The 18,959-nt window shown below is 44.5% G+C and overlaps 1 protein-coding gene across 1 annotated transcript; it reads left to right on the top strand.

Annotated features, from left to right (window-relative positions):
- The first annotated feature begins 17,077 nt into the window (after window positions 1-17,077).
- Window positions 17,078-18,729, top strand: LOC120665968. The gene is made up of 2 exons (XM_039945711.1): window positions 17,078-17,498; window positions 18,224-18,729. Exons 1-2 carry the CDS (start codon window positions 17,382-17,384, stop codon window positions 18,509-18,511), a joined length of 405 nt encoding a protein of 134 aa, XP_039801645.1. The 5' UTR covers window positions 17,078-17,381; the 3' UTR covers window positions 18,512-18,729.
- Window positions 18,730-18,959: the final 230 nt, after the last annotated feature.

Genomic DNA, 18,959 nt, shown 5'->3' on the forward strand with positions numbered 1-18,959 from the left:
ATTCAAGGAACACTTTATTAATGATGAATACAAGAAAATATGATTGTCTCTAGGGCATATTTCCAACAGACCAAGCAAGAGATTGAGAAGAAATCCAAATACAATGATGCCAAGGCAAGCAAGAATCGTAAAAGGGTGACCTTTCAACCTAGAGACCTTGTTTGGGTGCATCTTCAGAAGGATAGATTTCCAGAGAAACGAAAATCAAAGCTGCTGCCCCATGGAGATGGTCCATTCAAAGTACTTGCAAAGATAAATGACAATGCCTACAAGATTGAGTTTTCGGGAGATGATTATGCAGTGAGCAACACGTTCAAAGTTGCTGATTTATCTCCATTCTTTGGAGGAGAATCAGAGTCGAGGTTGTTGGTGTTTACTGCCAAGCCTGCTCAGGGATACCCTTAGCAGTAGGGTTAGTAGGTAGCGATCGATGGCTCTGGAACTCGATGGTGAACACAAAGATTTAGACAGGTTCGGGCCGCGAGTTGCGTAATACCCTACGTCCTGTGTGGTGGTTTGTATTGCCTTAGGTGTTGATGTGTTTTGAGGGGGAAACTGTCCGCCCTTATATATCCGGGTGGACAGGTTTACATGGAAAGTCCTAGCCGAGTACAGTTGGAGTCCTACTACAGCACGATCGGGTAGTTTCCTTTGTACTGTAACTAGTTCTACCCCTACTCGGGTAGTTATAAAAGAGGTAAGGTACATTCATGAGCTATCCCTTACTCTAGAACATTTTATGCCTATAAGTAGTGCCGTTGCCCCGGGTCTGACAAGCCACCGAGCTCTTCATAGCTGAATCCTACAGGCGTCGAGTACTTAGTCGTGCGTCTTCGAGTACTTCATGTAATCAGAACATCCTACTGGTTGCTTTTGGTCTTCTTTTTGGATACGTCGAGTAGTCCCCCAAGTACATCTAGTTGCTTTGAGGCTGTGAGGTGATCAAGCCTCGAAATCTTGATCATATATGGTGCGCGAAGTACTCGCGCTCCATATGGAGTATTCCCCGTGCCTTAGGTTGAATCGCAGAATCAGGCTGAGGGTCACTTCAGTCTATTTCTCTTCTTTATTTTCCAAAAAAATTGAAAAATAAATCTCTGATACATATATTCCGCAGCCCCCGAGTCTTGAATTTAAATCTCTCCAGTTAGATTTAAGAATCAATGTAAACTCATTGCAAAATGAAAAAAGTTCCCTAAAAAGGAAAGAATCCGTCGATATCCCAAATATTCACGAGATTGCCACCAGAGACCCTATAAATTCATCTAAAAACTTCTGAGGGTTTTTACCCCTTTGAACTCCTAGACGCCGTCAAACTCAGATTCACACTTGTCCCTTAGTGAGATCCATAGCCTCTCTCGTAGCCCCCGAGTCAGAACTCGTGACTTTGAGATGGCTCCCAAGAAGAACAAATTCAAGGTTGAAGAGGAAGCGGTCGCCAATATGTCAACAGGTTGGCACAGAAACAAAATGTCTGGAGCAGCAGTGCAAGAATTGGAGGACTTGGGTCTCCTCCAAGCTCAAGGAGTAATTCAATGGCGTGCTGGGGAAGGAGAAGATTACCCCATGGAAGGTACCCTCGAGACCATTGTATTCCGTGACTTCGTGGAATGTGATCTTGCAGTTCCCGAATCGGAGTTTTTCTATGTTCTTTTGCAGTTTTGGGGGATCCAACTGCATCATCTGACTCCTCAATCCATTCTGCACCTTTCTATTTTTACCCATTTCTGCGAAGCATTCCTTGGCATTCTTCCTCATTTCCACATTTTTCAACATTTCTTCATCCTCGTCCCCATCGCAAATGCCAGTAAACCTGCCGTCGTCGGCGGGTGTGAACTAATACTCTGCCCTGAAACTCGGAACGAGTACTTATCATGTGATCAGTCGGGTAAAGGAGCTGAGTGGAAAAAATTCTGGTTCTATATCGGGAATTTTGAATCTCAACTTCTAGAGAGGATTCCTGGTGCCCCCCCAGGTCCAAGAGAACTGGTCGAGTAAAGGACCTGGTGGCAAGTAAGTTGACTGCATTCTGAGAGCCATTGCTCATTTGAAGAATAAAGAAGTCACTGGTGATCATGTAGTCTTTTTTTTTTGTAAGCCTTCGGGTCCAGCCTCTCCAGCATCAGAAACATCCTGCCTTCAGATATGAAGGCACACAGGATCCTACCAGAATGTCACCAGAACCAATGTCCCAATCTGAAGTAGTCAAGAAGTGCTGCAAAGTACTCGACAACTTTGACAAGTCTCTGAAGCTTCCAACGCTCTTCTGGGCAAACAATCCTCCCGAGAATGCATGGGTATGTGGTTTGAAAACCATGTCGAGTACTTGTAGTTAATATTTTTGATCTTCTGACGAATTCTTTGCTTCTTTTGCAGAAAAATTATAAGTCCTAGTATTGCATGCCTCCGATGTCTGTAGATGCTGACTCTGATGGTAGCAAGAAATGGAAGGTAATTCCTGTATTTTTGTTGCAGAGAAAAGTTCCTCATCTCGATGCCGGCCAGTAAGGATCTGATATTCTTTTGATTTCATCCTGTTTGCCTCAGCTTTTTATTCAGAATCTTGCTTGACTAGGATCCAATATCTCCCGGCGCATGAGAAAGAACAAATTCAAGATTTCCGCAACTGGGTGTCAAGTAGTTTAGAGGGAACTAGTCGATCAGCCCAGAGTCACCTGTAATTGGGTTAATCGAGAACCTAGTTGCCGGTTTGCCAAATGTAGACACGGCTGGAAAATCAAACAAGCCAAACCCTGAAGCACCTGATCATACTCCTGTGGCTGCTGAAGGAGCCTCCAATGCCGGTTGGACTGGTAGTAGTGGAGCCGTTCAACTAGTGCCTTTTCAATCTATGCCTCAGTCAACCCAGAAGGAGTTGGGGAAAGAACTGTTTGATGATCCACTGCTGTCTATAGACAACGTGAAGAAGCTTGCTGATTATATGCAATGGAGCTTCAAATATACCAAGCTGAGTATTCTGCTGCTATTTGTTTTTCTCGAGTAGTTATTGACATCTGACCATTCTTGCCTTGTATGTCATAGGATGTTGCCAATCGATATTTCCTGAAGTCTCAGGCTTTGTATAAGACTGTAGATAATCAAAAAACCCTGGAGCAATAAAATGCCATGATTGCCAAATGACTGGATGAATCTCTTGCTGCTCGGAACAAGCTTTATGAAGCAAACCAATAGCATCATCTAGAACTATGTGATATGAAGCGGCAAATTAAGAGCCTTGAAGAAGAAAGGTCAAAGCTTCAAGAAGAAAATTCCAGGGTTCAAGAACAATTGCAGACTGCTCAAGCTTGTGAGTACTCGGTCTGTTGTCTTGATATTGCTTTGTCAATAATAATTATTGAAATATCCTTCTACCAGGTTCTCCAGATGACCACGCTCGATTGGTAGCAGCAGTTCAAGTCCTTGTGGAGACGATTGATTCTGAAGAGGGGTTGTCAAATAGCAAGTCCTTGGTGGTGCGCTTAGAAGAAGCTCCCAAGAAGATTTTTGATGTTATGACGGCTACCTCCAAGAATTATCTGACCCATATGATAGGAGTTGTCAAATCTTACTTGCCTCAGTTTAATTTAGCTTCGATAGCTAAAGGAATAGTTCCCAATTGCTCTGATGAGAAATTCCGGGACTATTGTAAAGAATCAGAGGTGATTGCTGAGGAGATTCTGAAGAATATGGCAGAGTAAACTGCTTGTAACAACTCTTGTAATCTTCAGTAAGATTTTGTCGCTGTTCATAGCTTGTATCCTGTTGGTGTATCTTCAGAAGCATGTTCTGATACCGTAGGATAAGTATGAACTAATCGATCAATCGAGTAGAATACTCGTATGGATTAATCTTTAAAGTTAATTAGTTAGGATGAGTCCCGTCGAACTATCCAAATAGAAAAAACATATAAAGATATCCATAAACTACTCGAGCAAGCGAGTAGTGTGTCCTGACCAAGGACTGGAGTAATCCATAAGACAAAACTGTTACGTACAAACCCCGTCAGGTTGCCCAAGACGTAAATGTCGAAGAGATATCCATAAATTACTCGAGCAAGGCAAGTAAGGTGTCCTTTATCCAAGGACTGGAGTAATCCTTAAGGCAGAACTGTTAGGTATGAACCCCGTCGGGCTATCCAAGATGTAAATGCAAGAAAGATATCCAAAAATTACTCGAGCAAAGCGAGTAAGGTGTCTAACTTTTAGACTGGAGTAACTGCTAAGATTGACCTATTAGGACGAACCCCGTCGGGTTGCCCAAGATGGACAAAATGTAGTAGTATCCATAACATATTCGAGCAAGCGAGTACTTTTGCCTTTACAGCTAGGCTGGAGTTCCTTATAGTTGACCTGTGAGGATGAACTCCGTCGAGTTACCCAAGATGGACAACTAGTAAAGGTATCCATACACCTTCTCGAGCTAGGCGAGTAGGTTGTGCCCTTATATTAAGGATTGTGTAGTTTTCCTGATGGAAAATTGTGTAAGCTATCCTGGACTGGTGATGCTGTCAGATAGAGAAATTACCTTTAATATAGTCGATATACTGGTAAAGACCCTTGCTTTATTAAAGAAATCAACTAACATCACCATATTGCTTGGATCAAGGATAGAACTTGCGCAAGTGCTCAATATTCCAAAAATTCGGTACTTCATTGCCATCTGCATCAGTGATTCTGTATGATCCTGGTCTTGTAACCTTGATTACGATGAAAGGACCTTCCCATCTGGAATTTAACTTGTGCAGTCCCGTCTCGCCTTGGATCTTTCGTAATACTAGATCTCCGACATTGAAAGATCTTTGCTGGACATTGCAGTCATGATAGCGTCTGATCCCTTGAAGATATCTAGCCGATTGAGTTAAAGCATTGACTCTGGCTTCTTCGAATGAATCCAGCTCGAGTTGTCGAGCTTCATCTGCTTCTCTTTCTTGATAGGCTTCTACTCTTGGAGATTTCCACATGATATCTCTGACCCATAAGTGAGGAAGAAAGGAGATTGTCCAGTTGCTTTGCTTGGCTGGGTTCGCAGCCCCCAGACTACATGAGGTAATTCTTGAATCCACTTGCCACCTTTCTTGGTGTTGGCGTCATAGAGTCTTTTCTTCAAGCCATCGAGTACTAAACCATTGATGCGCTCAACTTGACCGTTTGCCCGAGGATGAGCCACTGAAGCATATTTGACCTCGATGCAGGAGTTGTCACAGAAATCCCAAAAAGATTGTGACGGGAAATTAGAGCCAAGATCTGTAATGATGGTGTCAGGAAAGCCGAATCGGTGGATAATGTCAAAGATGAAATCCACTACTCTATCAGATGAAATCTTGACAATGGGCTTGTACTCGATCCACTTGGTGAACTTGTCGACTGCTACCAGCACATGATTGAATCCTCCTGGAGCTACGGTTAAAGGTCTGATCATGTCCAAACTCCAACAGGCGAACGGCCATGATGGAGGGATTGTTATCAGGTTGTGTGCTGGGACGTGAGTCTTTTTGCCAAAAAATTGGCAGCCAGGGCATTGTCTGACAAGGTCTTCTGCGTCTAAAATAGCTGTTGGCCAGAATAAACCTGACCTATACCCTTTGCCGACTAGTGTCCTTGATGCGGCGTGATTGCCGCAAACTCCTTCGTGTATTTTTTTGAGGATGTCTTTGCCTTCTTCAAGGGTAACACACTTCATGAGGATGCCTGAAGCAGAGCGCTTGTATAGGTTGTCGCCACCCAAGACGAAACCCTTGCTACGCCTGATGTTGCGGGCAGCTTCAGCGCTTTTAGGATCGACATGTGGTGGAAGCTTGAACTCGTTGATGAAGTTGATAAGTTGAGTCCGCCAATCTTCTTCAATCATCAGCACTTCTCTGACTATGGCCAGGGCCTCCGTGTTAGTGGCTTGTTGGCTTTATACCTTGACTGATGGGTGGTGAAGTTCATGGACAAAAACTCCCGGTGGAACAGCTGCTCGAGTGGACCCAAGTTTGGAGAGAACATTGGCTCCCACATTGTTGTCTTAGTCTACGTGGTGGATTTCCAATCCTAAGAACTTGTTTTCGAGCTTTCTGATTTCTTCAACGTATGCATCCATTGTATCTTTGTTGATGTCCCATTCTTCATTGACTTGTTGGACGACGAGTAGAGAATCGCCGTAAACGAGTAGTCGCTTGACGCCAAGAGAAACTACTAGTTGAAGACCATGTAGCAGTGCCTCGTATTCAGCTTCATTGTTGGAGACCTTGAACAGGATTTGGAACACATACTTCAATTGCTCTCCCTTGGGGAAGATGAATAGAACTCCCGCGCCGCCTCCGTCGAGCTTAAGTGAGCCATCGAAATACATCACCCAATGCTCTGGAACGTTCTGGGGTGCTGGAATTTGATTTTCCCGCCATTTAGCTAAGAAGTCGACTAGTGCCTGTGACTTGATTGCTGTTCTTGACTTGAAGTTGATTTCGAAGGCTCCCAGTTTAACTGCCCACTTTGAAATTCGTCCAGTGGCATCCCGATTATGGAGTATATCCCCCGATGGGAAGTCAGTTATGACTGAGATCTTGTACTCATCGAAGTAATGCTGGAGCTTCCTGGAGGTGATAAGAATTCCAAACAGAAGTTTTTGAATTGATGGATATCTAACCTTTGATTCAGAGAGTACTTCGCTGATGAAGTAGACCGATCTCTGAACGCCGTAGGCGTGGCCTTCCACCGGGCATTCGACTATTATCGCCGTACCGACTACATGGGTAGTCGTAGCGATGTAGAGGAGTAATTCCTCGCCGGGTAGTGGAGCTGTTAGAATCGGCGGTGACTAGAGATGATGTTTGAGGTTCTTGAGTGCAGCTGCGGCTTCTGTAGTCCACTCGAATTTATTTTGTCACTTTAGGAACTTGAAGAAGGGTAAGCCCCGTTCGCCAAGTCTGGGCAAGAATCGATTCAAAGCTGCCATGCAGCCTGTAAGCTTCTAGACGTCCTTGATGGTAGCTAGAGCATCCATGGCCATGATGGCGTTGATCTTTTCTGGATTGGCCTCAATTCCTCGGTTACTGACGATAAATCCGAGTAGTTTTCCAGAGGGTACGCCAAAGACGCACTTGGTTGGGTTGAGCTTGCAGTGGAATTTTCGGAGGCTGTTGAAGGTCTCTTCCAGGTCAGTAATGAATTGATCTTGGGTATTGGTTTTGACAACGATGTCGTCAACATAGGCTTCAACATTGAGATGTAGCTGATCAGCAAAGCACAACTGTATCGCACACTGGTAGGTGACACCAGCGTTCTTCAATCTGAAGGACATGGTCTTGTAGGCGTATGCCCCATAAGGTGTGATGAAGGCCGTCATGATTTGGTCTTCTTCTTTCAGGGCGATCTAATGGTATCCTGAGTAGCAGTCGAGGAAGGATAACAGGACACATCCTGCTGTCGAGTCGATTACTTGACCAATACTTGGTAGCCCAAAAGGATCCTTTGGGCAGTGTTTGTTTAGATCGGTGTAGTCGACGCACATCCTCCACTCATTGCTATTCTTCTTCTGGACGAGCACGGGGTTAGCCAGCCATTTGGGATGGTAGACTTTCTTAATAAACCCTGCTGCGAGTAGTTTCGCCAGTTTCTTCTTGATAGCCTCTCGCTTGTCTGGTGAGAAACGTCGCAGCCGTTGTTTTTTTTGTGTGGCTTTAGGGTCGACCTTCAAGGCATGCTCGATCAACTCCTTGGGCACCCCTGGCATATCCACTGGTTTCCATGCGAAAACGTCTCGGTTGGCCCTAAGGAAGTTGACAAGCTCGAGTTCCTATTTGCCGCCCAGTCCTGCTCTGATGATGGCTGTTTTAGAGTTGTCTCCCTCTTGTAACAGGATAGTCTTGGTGCCCACATCACCAGTTGGTTCAACCGTTGATTGGCTTGGCTTCTTGAAAGGCATCGACTCCTTGAATGAGAGTTCCTTAGCAGCAGCAAGTATCTCGCTGACGAGCCAGGGACCCGGATTGTACCAGCATGATCTATTGCTTCCTTGTCACACTCGAAGGACTTGAGGAGGTCTCCACGCAATGAAAGTACTCCTGTGTTGCCTGGCATCTTGAGGAGCATGTAGACACAGTGCGGTACTGCCATGAACTTGGCTAGAGCAGGTCTTCCCAAGATAGCATGGTAAGAAGATTCGAAGTCGGCTACTTCGAACTTGATGTATTATGTCCGGAAATTCTGTTCTATACCAAATGTAACTGGGAGAGTAACCGAGCCGATTGGTGTAGAGGAATTCCTAGGGACGATGCCATAGAATGGAGCCTTGCTTGGAGTAAGCAGACTCATGTAGTTGAGGCCCATCCTTGCCAAAGTACTTGCAAAGATCAGGTTGAGCCCACTTCCGCCGTCAATGAGTACTCGAGTAAGCTTGGAGCCCTATACGACTAGATCGAGTACTAGCGGGAACTTTCCAGGTTCAGAGAAGCTGGTTCATTGATCTACCCTGGAGAAGGTAATGGGGACCTCGCTGTATTTTAGTGGCCTCTGAATTGCTGGCTCGACTGAGAGGATCTCTCTGAGTAGGAGCTTTTGAGCTCGCTTGGAGAATCTGGGATCTCCTCCGAATATGACATTGAGGACATTTTTTTGCTGTTGGAAACCGTCGTGGTCTTTCTTGTCCTCTTCATCATCTTTGTCTTGTTTTTTCGTAGGAGCTTCTGCAGGTGCCAATTGGAAGGACTTGCGCAGGATCGTGCATTCCCACATCGAGTGATTGCTCTAGGGGTGAATTGGGCATCTCTTGTTGTGGAGAATCTTGTCAAACTAGTCCTGCGGCTTGTCGCCCTTATTACCACGCGGGGTGCGATCCATAGTGCTGGCAGTGTCATCTGGCTTGCGTTTACGTGCAGGATCCCGCTGGTTGCTGGGCCCTCCACGGTCGTTGTGACGCTTCCCGTTGTTGTCATTGTTACAGCGTGGGAAGCGGCTGTGTTCTTGCTCTTCTTCGTCGGCCTAGCGTTGCATCATGTCTCGTAGCTCCACTACCGTTTTGGGGCGATTACGCCTAAAGTCATGGTATAGAGACTAAACGGTGATGCCGCTCTGGAAGTAGTCGATGACTTCACCATCGGTGACGTTGGGGATGGTGGCTCTTGTGTTGATGAAGCGCTTGACGTAGGATCTGATCAATTCGCCTTGCTCCTGCTTGCACATGAACAGGGCGTGTCGAGTGGCTACTCGATGTAGCGACCCCTAGAAGTTGTCGATGAAGGCCTTCTTGATGTCATCACACGAGTGTATCCACTCGCGCGCCAAGCTTTCGAGCCACATGAGGGGTGCAGGCTCCAGGGCCATCGGGAAGTAGAGGACCTTGGTGTTGGTGTCTCCCCCTGCAACACTAACAGCAGTTGAATATGAACGTAACCATTGGGCAGGGTCTTGCTTACCATCGTACTTTTGGATGTTCGTGGGCTTGAAATCCTTCGGGTACTCGGCGTTGTTGAAGACTCTACTACGGGCTTGGAAGTGGTTGGAGTTGTCTGCGAGCTGCGATCTGCGTCTTGCGTTGATGATGTCTCGTGCTTCCACTATGGAATTGGCTACTTCCTCCCTGTTGCGCCTGCGGTTGTTGTTGTTGCGATTTGGCTGAGGCCCAGGGGCTTGGTTTTCCCTGGGTCGATGATTACTTGCAACTTCTTGATCCTCCTAGTTTCTTTGATTTTGCTCCTCCAACTGTTGTTGTCGGTGATGGCCTCCGGGAATGCGACTTGCTTGAGGTATGACTGTTGCAGTGGCCCTTGACCGGGTGCCATAGAGTGGGGACAATGGGTTTTGTCTCTCGAGTTATTCAACAGCGTTCTTGGCAAGGTGTATGACACGCTCCATCTCCGGGTTTTGAGGCATCTGCATGAGTCGCAGGGTCGCTTTTGTCATTGCAGCAATTGGTGTTCTGAAGACAGGGTCAACGACATTGTTGAATTCGTGGTTGAGGTTGCACAGTGGAATACGAGCACGTTCAGCCGCATGAACCCTGCGCTCCTCTTTACATCATTGATTCCTTGCCCTGTGGGCTGTGCGAGTGGCTTCATCTTCGTCTGGTGGAGCATCATGGGTCAGGTTGTCTGCTGAAATCTGATCCAAGGCTTCGTTTGGATCATGCTGACTAGCTTCAGGTTGTTGGATGATAACTGGAACCAAACGTTCAGGCGAGAAGCTTTCCAAATGAGTCGTAGTCAGCTATAACAGTTTCTCCGGAGCCAGTTTCCTTCTCGGCTGCGTGGGGAGTATTGTGTTGAAACGGAACATCATCAATGCTTGTGACTTCCCGAAGGTTGTCGAGTAGTTCCACGAGGGTATGACTTCGGCAAGATTTGAGTTGCATCTTTGCTAGCGCATTGGTGATGAAATCCAGGCTGTCTTGAGGTGACTTGACTAGATCTGGGTATACGTCGAAAACGGGTGCCTCCTGGCTAGCGGTGACCAAGTGGTTTTCGACGCAGAGTAGATGATCCAAGCTATTTTCATAGATGGATTTAATCATCTATTTAGAAGCAGATGATGAATTGCCCAAGCCGAAAATATGTTGAGCAATAGGAGTCCCAATCCGAGTAGATTTCGGTTTGAGATTGATCTTAGTCCGAGTGGAACTCGAGTTGTCTTCGAGTTTCGCCTAGATCTCCTTGGCGAGGTCGGGAAGCAACATGATGCCGTGATCGTTTGATCCGGCGAGTTTGTCGGAATCTTCCGACGTGGTGATCTTCAGTGCGGGAGAGTTGGTTAGGTGGCTGTCGATGCCGCCCGAACCATTGGCGACGCAGACCCAGGAGCCGAAGATGAAGGTAGTGCCTTGAGGAGGCGCCATGGTGCTGAAAGCGAAGGTGGCCATCGAACTCGCCGATGAACTCACCGAGTCCCCTACCTGGCGCGCCAGCTATCAGTGTTTACTGCCAAGCCTGCTCAGGGATACCCTTAGCAGTTGGGTTTGTAGGTAGGGATCGACGGCTCTGGAACTCGATGGTGCAAGGAACACAAAGATTTAGATAGGTTCGGGCCGCGAGTTGCGTAATACCCTACGTCCTGTGTGGTGGTCTGTATTGCCTTAGGTTTTGATGTGTTTTGAGGGGGTACCTGCCCGCCCTTGTATATTCGGGGGGACATGTTTACATGGAAAGTCCTAGCCGAGTACAATTGGAGTCCTACTACAGCACGATCGGGTAGTTTTCTTTATATTGCAACTAGTTCTACGCCTATTTGGGTAGTTACAAAAGAGGTAAGGTACATTCATGAGCTATCCCTTACTCTAGAACATTTTATGCCTATAAGCAGTCCCGCTACCCCGGGTCTGACAGAGGTCGACTCTTTTTGAAGAAGGGGAGGATGATGAGGACATCCCAAGTGATGAACAAGATAACAATGTCTACAAGGGACCGTTGACTCGAGCTAGAGCACAACTACTAGAAGATGAGGTGAATCTAGTAGTTAATGAATGTGAACATGCCTCTACTAAGAATTGTTTACTACATAATGGAAGTGCATTTCTTGTCCTTAGGTTCCAAGAGGAGGCCATGGGAAGTCTGTCCAAGTGATAGAGGGCAAGTTGCAGTCCCTGTGATGGCACCAGATTTAGCAACAAAAGTTCAAGGCAAGAACTCTACAAATTCTGACGGTTTCACCATGAGTATCCTATACCGTTGGAAGCGTCTTGAAGTCTACTTTCAAGACGAATTTCACTTCATCATTGGGGTCGCGTCACATATGTTAATCTGTGACGAAACACTGGTTTTCGTCATTGATTGGATTCTATTCTGTGACGAATACCAGCTCATCATTGAATTGATTTTCAATCTATGACGCTCATGATTTTGTCACAATCTGCCGTTTGTGCCTGCCGCCGTAACGGCGATTACAATCGGTGACGAATCTAATTCGTTATAAGTTTCATCACAATTGACCGATTGGCGCCATTTGCCACGCTGGCTACTGATGATGTGGCGGCTGACGTCATCGCCGAAGTGTCAGCTATCTGTGACGAAGCATAGAACGTCACTGATTCTATTTTCATTGACATGGCTGGTGACGCAGCAGTCTGTGATGAAGCATAAACCGTCACTGATTATATATTTTTTTGCCATGTGGCATCATTGGATTGGTTCAAATTTTGTCATAGATTTGACTTACAAATTGTCATACATGTACCACAAATTTCATAACAGCATTGCAGATGATAATGCAATTCAGAATTGCAAATTGATACTATAATGACCACACAATTCCTTTCATAGATAATTAAAACAAGTATTCAACCAAGCATATAACCATGTTCACAGCATGACCACTTGACACAACATAGTTTTCAATTTGCAAATCTAAATAACAGCATATAATGTAAAGTCCCCCCACCAGCAACTTATGTTTTTGTTCTATCAAAAGAACCAGCCAAACACCAGCACATCAGCAGCCTTCAAGTTGAAGAATTGTTAGCATTGTTGGCCAACATTTGCTTGATGAGGTCCAGATCCTATTGTATCTTCGCCATCTTTGCCTCAGCTTCTTCACTTCTCCTCCTCAGGTCATCAATTTCATCTTGGACAGCAGATCTTGCTTCAGCTGCTAGTTGTTCTCGAAGCTCGCTTTCATTTGTTGATGTAGATTTGTTGGATCCAGGAGTCATGATGCCAACACTCTTCAGGAATTGGTTGCTGCTGTTCTGGGGGACCACCTTGGAAATGACCTCCACACTGGACACTGGTGCGTCACCTTCAGGAACAGGTTGTGCCCTCAAGGCTTAAATATCAGACTGAAACAATCAAGGACAAAGAGTTAGACATTAATTGATATGACCATCAGCAACATTTGAATTGATACATGTTGAAATAATTTGTGGAAGACATATGACACAACATGTTTATAAAGAAAAGAAAACCAATGCTCAAAAGACATAAACGGATTTCCCTCATGATCTGAAGAAATAGGTTGAATAAAGCAAACAAATGTTCTTACAAGTACTTCTCTTGCTGGTTCAGTGAGTCCACGTTTGGAGCTGGTGTGGCAGCTCTTCTAAGCTGGGTTCTTCTCTGATCCTCCTCTACTTCTTTTATGTAGATAAACAATAACAGCAAAGATCTCTCAGATGGAATTCAAATGTGCAGATACTTTAGTAGTAGCTATTTTTAACTTACATATTCATGTAGGTGTGCCACATAGCTTCGAGAACCTGTTGCCTGATGAAACTTTTCTTGACCTCGATTGCGCTTGTTAATGTCACATGTTTGCTACAGGAGAGTAAACATGTCAGATTATAGGTTAAGAATGACAAGATCCTTTGTAAACAGATTGTGTAAGAAGAAAATTTGACAAGATACACATACCATGTTCTTTGGATCAGACCAATGAACTACCAATGCCCTCCACTGTGCATCAGTTAGTTTAGGAACTGGAGAAGTTGTACTAATCTGGTTTGCAGGTACACCATTGAAGTATTTTGCCTTGAGCCAATAATGCTCGTCGCTGCACGGAGCGCAACATATCTGTGACGGCTTCTCTTACTGGCGGGTGTCTATCATCAACAGCCAAGCGCCCCCTAGGCATATGACAAATGCAAATTGAGTTAGTAAATTCAGGTTAACCATGTATACAAGTGTACCATTCAAACAGTAATGCACTTACAGATAGCTGAGACACAAAGCATTTGTAGTACTTCTCATCTTTCTTGTAATCCTTCCAATGTGGTAGGACAGGTAAGCTCTCCCGCATGACGACACCAGCCTCTGATGCAAACTTGGCAGCTTGCACAGGTACATGAGGTCTTCTTTTCCCTTCTTCAATAGATATGGGCAATCTCCTTCCCATAGCTTTAGTCATCTTGTCTAGCTGTTTTCCCTTTGTTGGTGGTCTGGGCCTCCTTGGAGCTCGCTGTGAAGGACCTACAGAATGGAATTTGCATTGAATTAAATGTCTTATTTTGTTGGAAATCAGCAAGAGAGAAGTCATATCTGACTGTAGAAAAAAAACTATTGCTTGCCTTCAATCTTTTCAGTTTGTTCATCTGTATTCTGTGCAGCACCTACAAAATGGAAATTCCGTGTCATTAAATGTTTTAGTTTCTTGCAAGTCAAGAAAAGAGATGTCATATTTGAGTGACCAATAAATTTGTACTTGCCTTCAGTCTCTTCAGTTGGCTGCTCATCAGTACGTATACCCAGTTCTTGAGCAGCAGAGGCCATGTCTTCTTCTGTAGGTTGCTCTTCATTCTGGACATCTGTCTCTGAACTGTTAAGCCTTTTTGATGTTCTTCTTTGGGTTTGAGAAGATTCCTCATCTGGCTGTTGACCTGCCCTCACTCTCTTGTTGTTCCTAGTTCCTGGAGCCATTTTGGTATATCTCTTCTTCTTTGAAGGGAGGGCTGTCTTTCTAGCAGGTGGAGGATACTGTCAAACACAAAAACAATGTGCATTTGTAAGGTAGACCATATATTAAATAAGAGGCATGACATAAAAAAGATGAGTCTAGAAGCAAATGCATATCGTAAACAACAGTTTCAAAACATTCAAATGAAATGCTATGATTTGGCAACCACAACTTTGAAGATAGTGGCAGCACCTTAATTGCCAAGGGTATTGGCTCCTCATCAGATAATTCAGTGTCATCATCAGAACTACCTCCTTGGTCATCATCGTCAAGGAGATACTCTGATGAATCTGAATTGTTACTATTTGTTTTCTTGTTTCCTTTGTTTTGCCCCTTCTTTGATGCAGATGGTGGTACAGATTTATTTAAATCAGAAGCTAGTACATGCAGCCCCATTTCTTGCATCTTCTTAATATTCTCGGCCACATTTCTATCCCGACTTCTCTCATAGTCGGTTTGTGGAGGTTCAACTACTTGCAAGATAGATAAGAACAAGGAAATTGTGTCTATTAGATAATGAATACTAGTTTACTATAAGACCTAAGAGCTAGTTTACGATAAGACCTAAGAGCTACTTCTACCTACAATAAAGATAACAGGTGCTACCTAGTTGTGCCTGCTGTACAGGTAAGGGATAAGACCTCATAGAGGTAAGAAAAATAATAGGTAAGAGGTAGCATCAGTTTGTCTAGTGATTTGAATTAAATTATGATAATTAAAGAAAAATAGCATTCGGTGGGAGCTAAAAGAATTTATAACCCAAATCTGTCAAACATCAATTCAAAGTTTAGGTTTACCAGTTTATGGATTGCAAAGATGTGTATTTGCGAAACATTCCAGTATAATTCCACTATGATCAAACATGTCTACAATTTGATACATACAGTACGCCGATACTAATAATCAATCAGTTTCATACATGACCCAAAATCAGCATGCTCAAAGTAATTAGGCAGATGTCTCAAAACTGAAATTGTGAACAGTACAGGTCGATTACATACCTTCCTCTTGTTCTGCAGTTTGCTTGCTACGTTGACCCCAGGTTGCCACCATCTAGGTTGTCAGAGGAGAAGCAGATCCGGTGCGTTCTCGGCGAACAACCAAATCCTGCAATGGTTAGGGTTACGTTGTGGTCACAGAAATCTAGATGGAACGAGATAGGTGAATGTGGCGATGAGATAGAGGGGGTTGCGGCGATTGATGCTGGCGACGACGCAGGTCCTCGCTGGCTGTGTGCTCCCCCGGGCCCGGCGGAGGCGGTTTCTGGGGTGCAAGCAAGGAGGACATATCGAGGGAGAGGTATACGTGCCAACGAGAGATAGGGGGAGGCGGTGAGGTACCAGGTCGTCGTGGTCGGGGAAGCCGGTCGTCGACGGCGGTTGTCTCCCGGCGGTGGCGGCTAGGGTTGGAGAAATGGGAGGGGGGATGATAGAAGTGGAGGAGGTGCCGAGCTAGTGACGAGGGAAATAAGGCGATAAATGGCGCCACTTATTCTGGACGATGCCTCTTTTGCCGCTTTTTTTTTGGTGGCCAGATTTTAGATTTTTGGAAATATTTTCGGCAAGTTTTTAGATTTTTGTAGGTAGGGTATGGTTTTATATCATTTATTCTTTGTTTAATCAAATGCGCACGACATCATGACACACCTACATGATCATCCCAAAAAAGTTTTGAATGGTTTTGACAACGTCGTCCTACACATCCTCCAATCAACTACACATGTCACACTTAGTGCCAAGGGCAAGTGTGAGAGATGCAAGTCATTTGTGAGGTTGTGCATCACAACTCTCTTAGATTCAGTTGAAATTTTTTTGTCAAGATTACTTACATAAATGAAGTGTCCATGCAAGGTTTTAGATTTTTGTAGGTAGGGTATGGTTTTATATCATTTATTCTTTGTTTAATCAATTAAAAATTACAGTAATACGTTAACTAAATCTAAAAATTGTACAAATGCGCACGACATCATGATACACCTACATGATCAACACAAAAAAGTTTCGAATGGTTTCGACAACGTCGTCCTACACATCCCCCAATCGGCTACACATGTCTCACTTAGTGCCAAGGGCAAGTGTGAGAGATGCACGTCATTTGTGAGGCTGTGCATCACAACTCTCTTAGATTCACTTGAAATTTTTTGTCAAGATTACTTACATAAATGAAGTGTCCATGCAAGTTTTTTTATTTTTGTAGGTAGGGTATGGTTTTATATCATTTATTCTTTGTTTAATCAATTAAAATTTACAATAATACATTAACTCACTCTGAAAATTGTACAAATGCACACGACATTATGATACACCTACATGATCATCCCAAAAAAGTTTCGAATGGTTTCGACAACGTCGTCCTACACATCCCCCAATCGGATACACGTCTCACTTAATGCCAAGGGCAAGTGTGAGAGATGCAAGTCATTTAGAACAAAATAGATAAAACCAATTTAGAAATTTAAAATTTGGTAAGAATCAACAAAATGTTACACTATAGATAATTTAGATAAAACCAAACTAAAATTTAGAAAAAAATGTAAGGGAAAAAAATTGGCTCAGGTGAGGTTCGAACCCGGGAGCGTGAGTTCGAAGCGGCCTGCCTTTCCATTGCGCTACTGAAGTGTTTTCGATACACTAAGAGTCCAGCTTTATTTAAACTAAATATCTTGCGTGGATGACTATAATAGCCTGACCCACACCACTCGGCCACCAGCCCCTTCATTTGCCTCTTCAGCTTCCTCCGCCGCCACTTCTTGTCCCCTCCCCGCATTGTTCTCCGCCGCCGCAGCCGCTGACCTCGAGAGACCGCCTCCGCCGTCGCATGATGGGTAAGGCCGGGATGAAGGACCCGGCGCAATCCGAACGCACGAGCCGCCAAGAGCGCGACAAGAAAGGCAAGTTCACTCGCAGCTCGAAGGCAGGCAGGGGCGCCGCCCTCGCCGGCGCTAGAGTCGCCAAGCCTGCAGTCGCGTGAGCCGTGGCCTCGGCGGGGAAGGCGGCGAGGGCTCGCCGCGTGTCAGACGTCCCCGGAATGTGCGCCTTAGTAGGCAGGGCAAGGAAGGCTCGCCGGAGCTCCGCCGCCACCGACATCTCTTCCTCCAGGGCCGTCGTCCCCGCCGCATCCCCTGCATTGTCGTCAAACCACAAGGTGAGATAAACTAGTTTCCTGAGGGTTTTCTTAGGGTTTGGTAGGGTTAGTCCCTGACTGCTAATGCTGAATGTCTGCGTGGTGCTAAATTAGCCTGAGCATGTCTGAATTAGCCCCCGTGCTTCTGAAATGCTGAACCTATAGTCTGATTATTTTAGCATGTTCTGCTCTGAAATAGCCTGTGCTGCTGAAATGAACCAGATTGAAGCTTTCTTAGCTGAACCTATTATTTTGATTTGCATAGCCCCTGTTCTTAGTTGAACCACTGTTCTTAGCTGATTTGCATATCATCTAATTCATGTTAGGCAATTATTCTTCTTAGCAGAGGCAAATTCAAGCATCTCAGTAGGCAATTTCCTTGAACATTTAATTTACATTACCCCAAGTCATGTTCAGGTTAAAAATACCCTACCTCATAATTGTTGTCATTAGATTCAGCAATTGACTACACTGTACCAATGAGAACCTAATTCATTTTGCATATGAGTTGTAGAACTCCCTCACCTATTTGCTTAGTGCAAAATATTTTGCCCAATGTACGACATCGTAGCTTTTTGACCAAATCACTGAAGCTTTCTTACCTGAACCTTTTATTTTGACTGAAGCATTCTTGTTATTCTCAGATTCTAATGCACCTGACTGCTAAAATAAATTATTTATGTAACCTGGTCTTGTATGTTAATTTACTTTTTATTTAAATTGTATTTGATGCATTCATATTTCAGAAGTGCCAGTTCTACAAGAACATCATGGCTATGGAGGACAGGTTGAAGGAGCTCGAAAAGAAGGCCAACAAACACTCTAGTCAGGGTGCTGTGTTGACAGATATGCAGGAAAGGGTGGCTGCTCTTGAGGGGAAGCTCCAGGACACAGTGGAAGCTTTGGAGAAGACCCAGCATCTTGTCGAGAAGAATGTAGTTAAGCTCTTCATAGACCAAATAGATATCAAGGAGAAGGACAAACTCATAGCAGATCTCAGGAAGGAGCTGGAGGAAGTCAAGAAGAAGCAGTGAGGCCTATCTATAGATTTATGTATATAGGTCTTCTATATGTAACCAAGAATATGAAGTACTAGACTATGATGTGGTGGCGCATGGAACACCTAGTAATGCCGCCTTCAGGTCTTTTGGATGGATGGAACCCAGGAATGTTAGTACTTTGGTTTGGCATGGGTTGTGAACCCAGGAGCTTCAAAAGCTCAACTTAAGTAATATATTCCTATTTTATATAATCTGTTTGTCTGGCAACTACTTTGGTAATTCTGTGATGGTCTTCTGTGTGACAAAGTACAACTACAATTATTTTATACAATCTGTTTGTCTGGGCAACATTACTCAAATCAAATTACACTACACTTCACACACCAAATTTGGAAAATAGCAAACATGTAATTGAACTCAATTTAAGCAAACTCCAACCACAAATGTTGAGTCACACTGACACATTTCAAGGAAAAAACCC

This window comes from Panicum virgatum, chromosome 3N (assembly GCF_016808335.1).
Source record: "Panicum virgatum strain AP13 chromosome 3N, P.virgatum_v5, whole genome shotgun sequence".
Lineage (NCBI taxonomy): Eukaryota > Viridiplantae > Streptophyta > Magnoliopsida > Poales > Poaceae > Panicum > Panicum virgatum.

What these genes read in the sequence shown, in the direction of transcription:
- LOC120665968 (XM_039945711.1), top strand. Translation starts at nt 17,382, where the DNA reads ATGTGCGCCTTAGTAGGCAGGGCAAGGAAGGCTCGCCGGAGCTCCGCC. An exon ending in CATTGTCGTCAAACCACAAG is followed by an intron (nt 17,499 to 18,223) that starts GTGAGATAAACT and finishes TTCATATTTCAG; the next exon opens with AAGTGCCAGTTCTACAAGAA.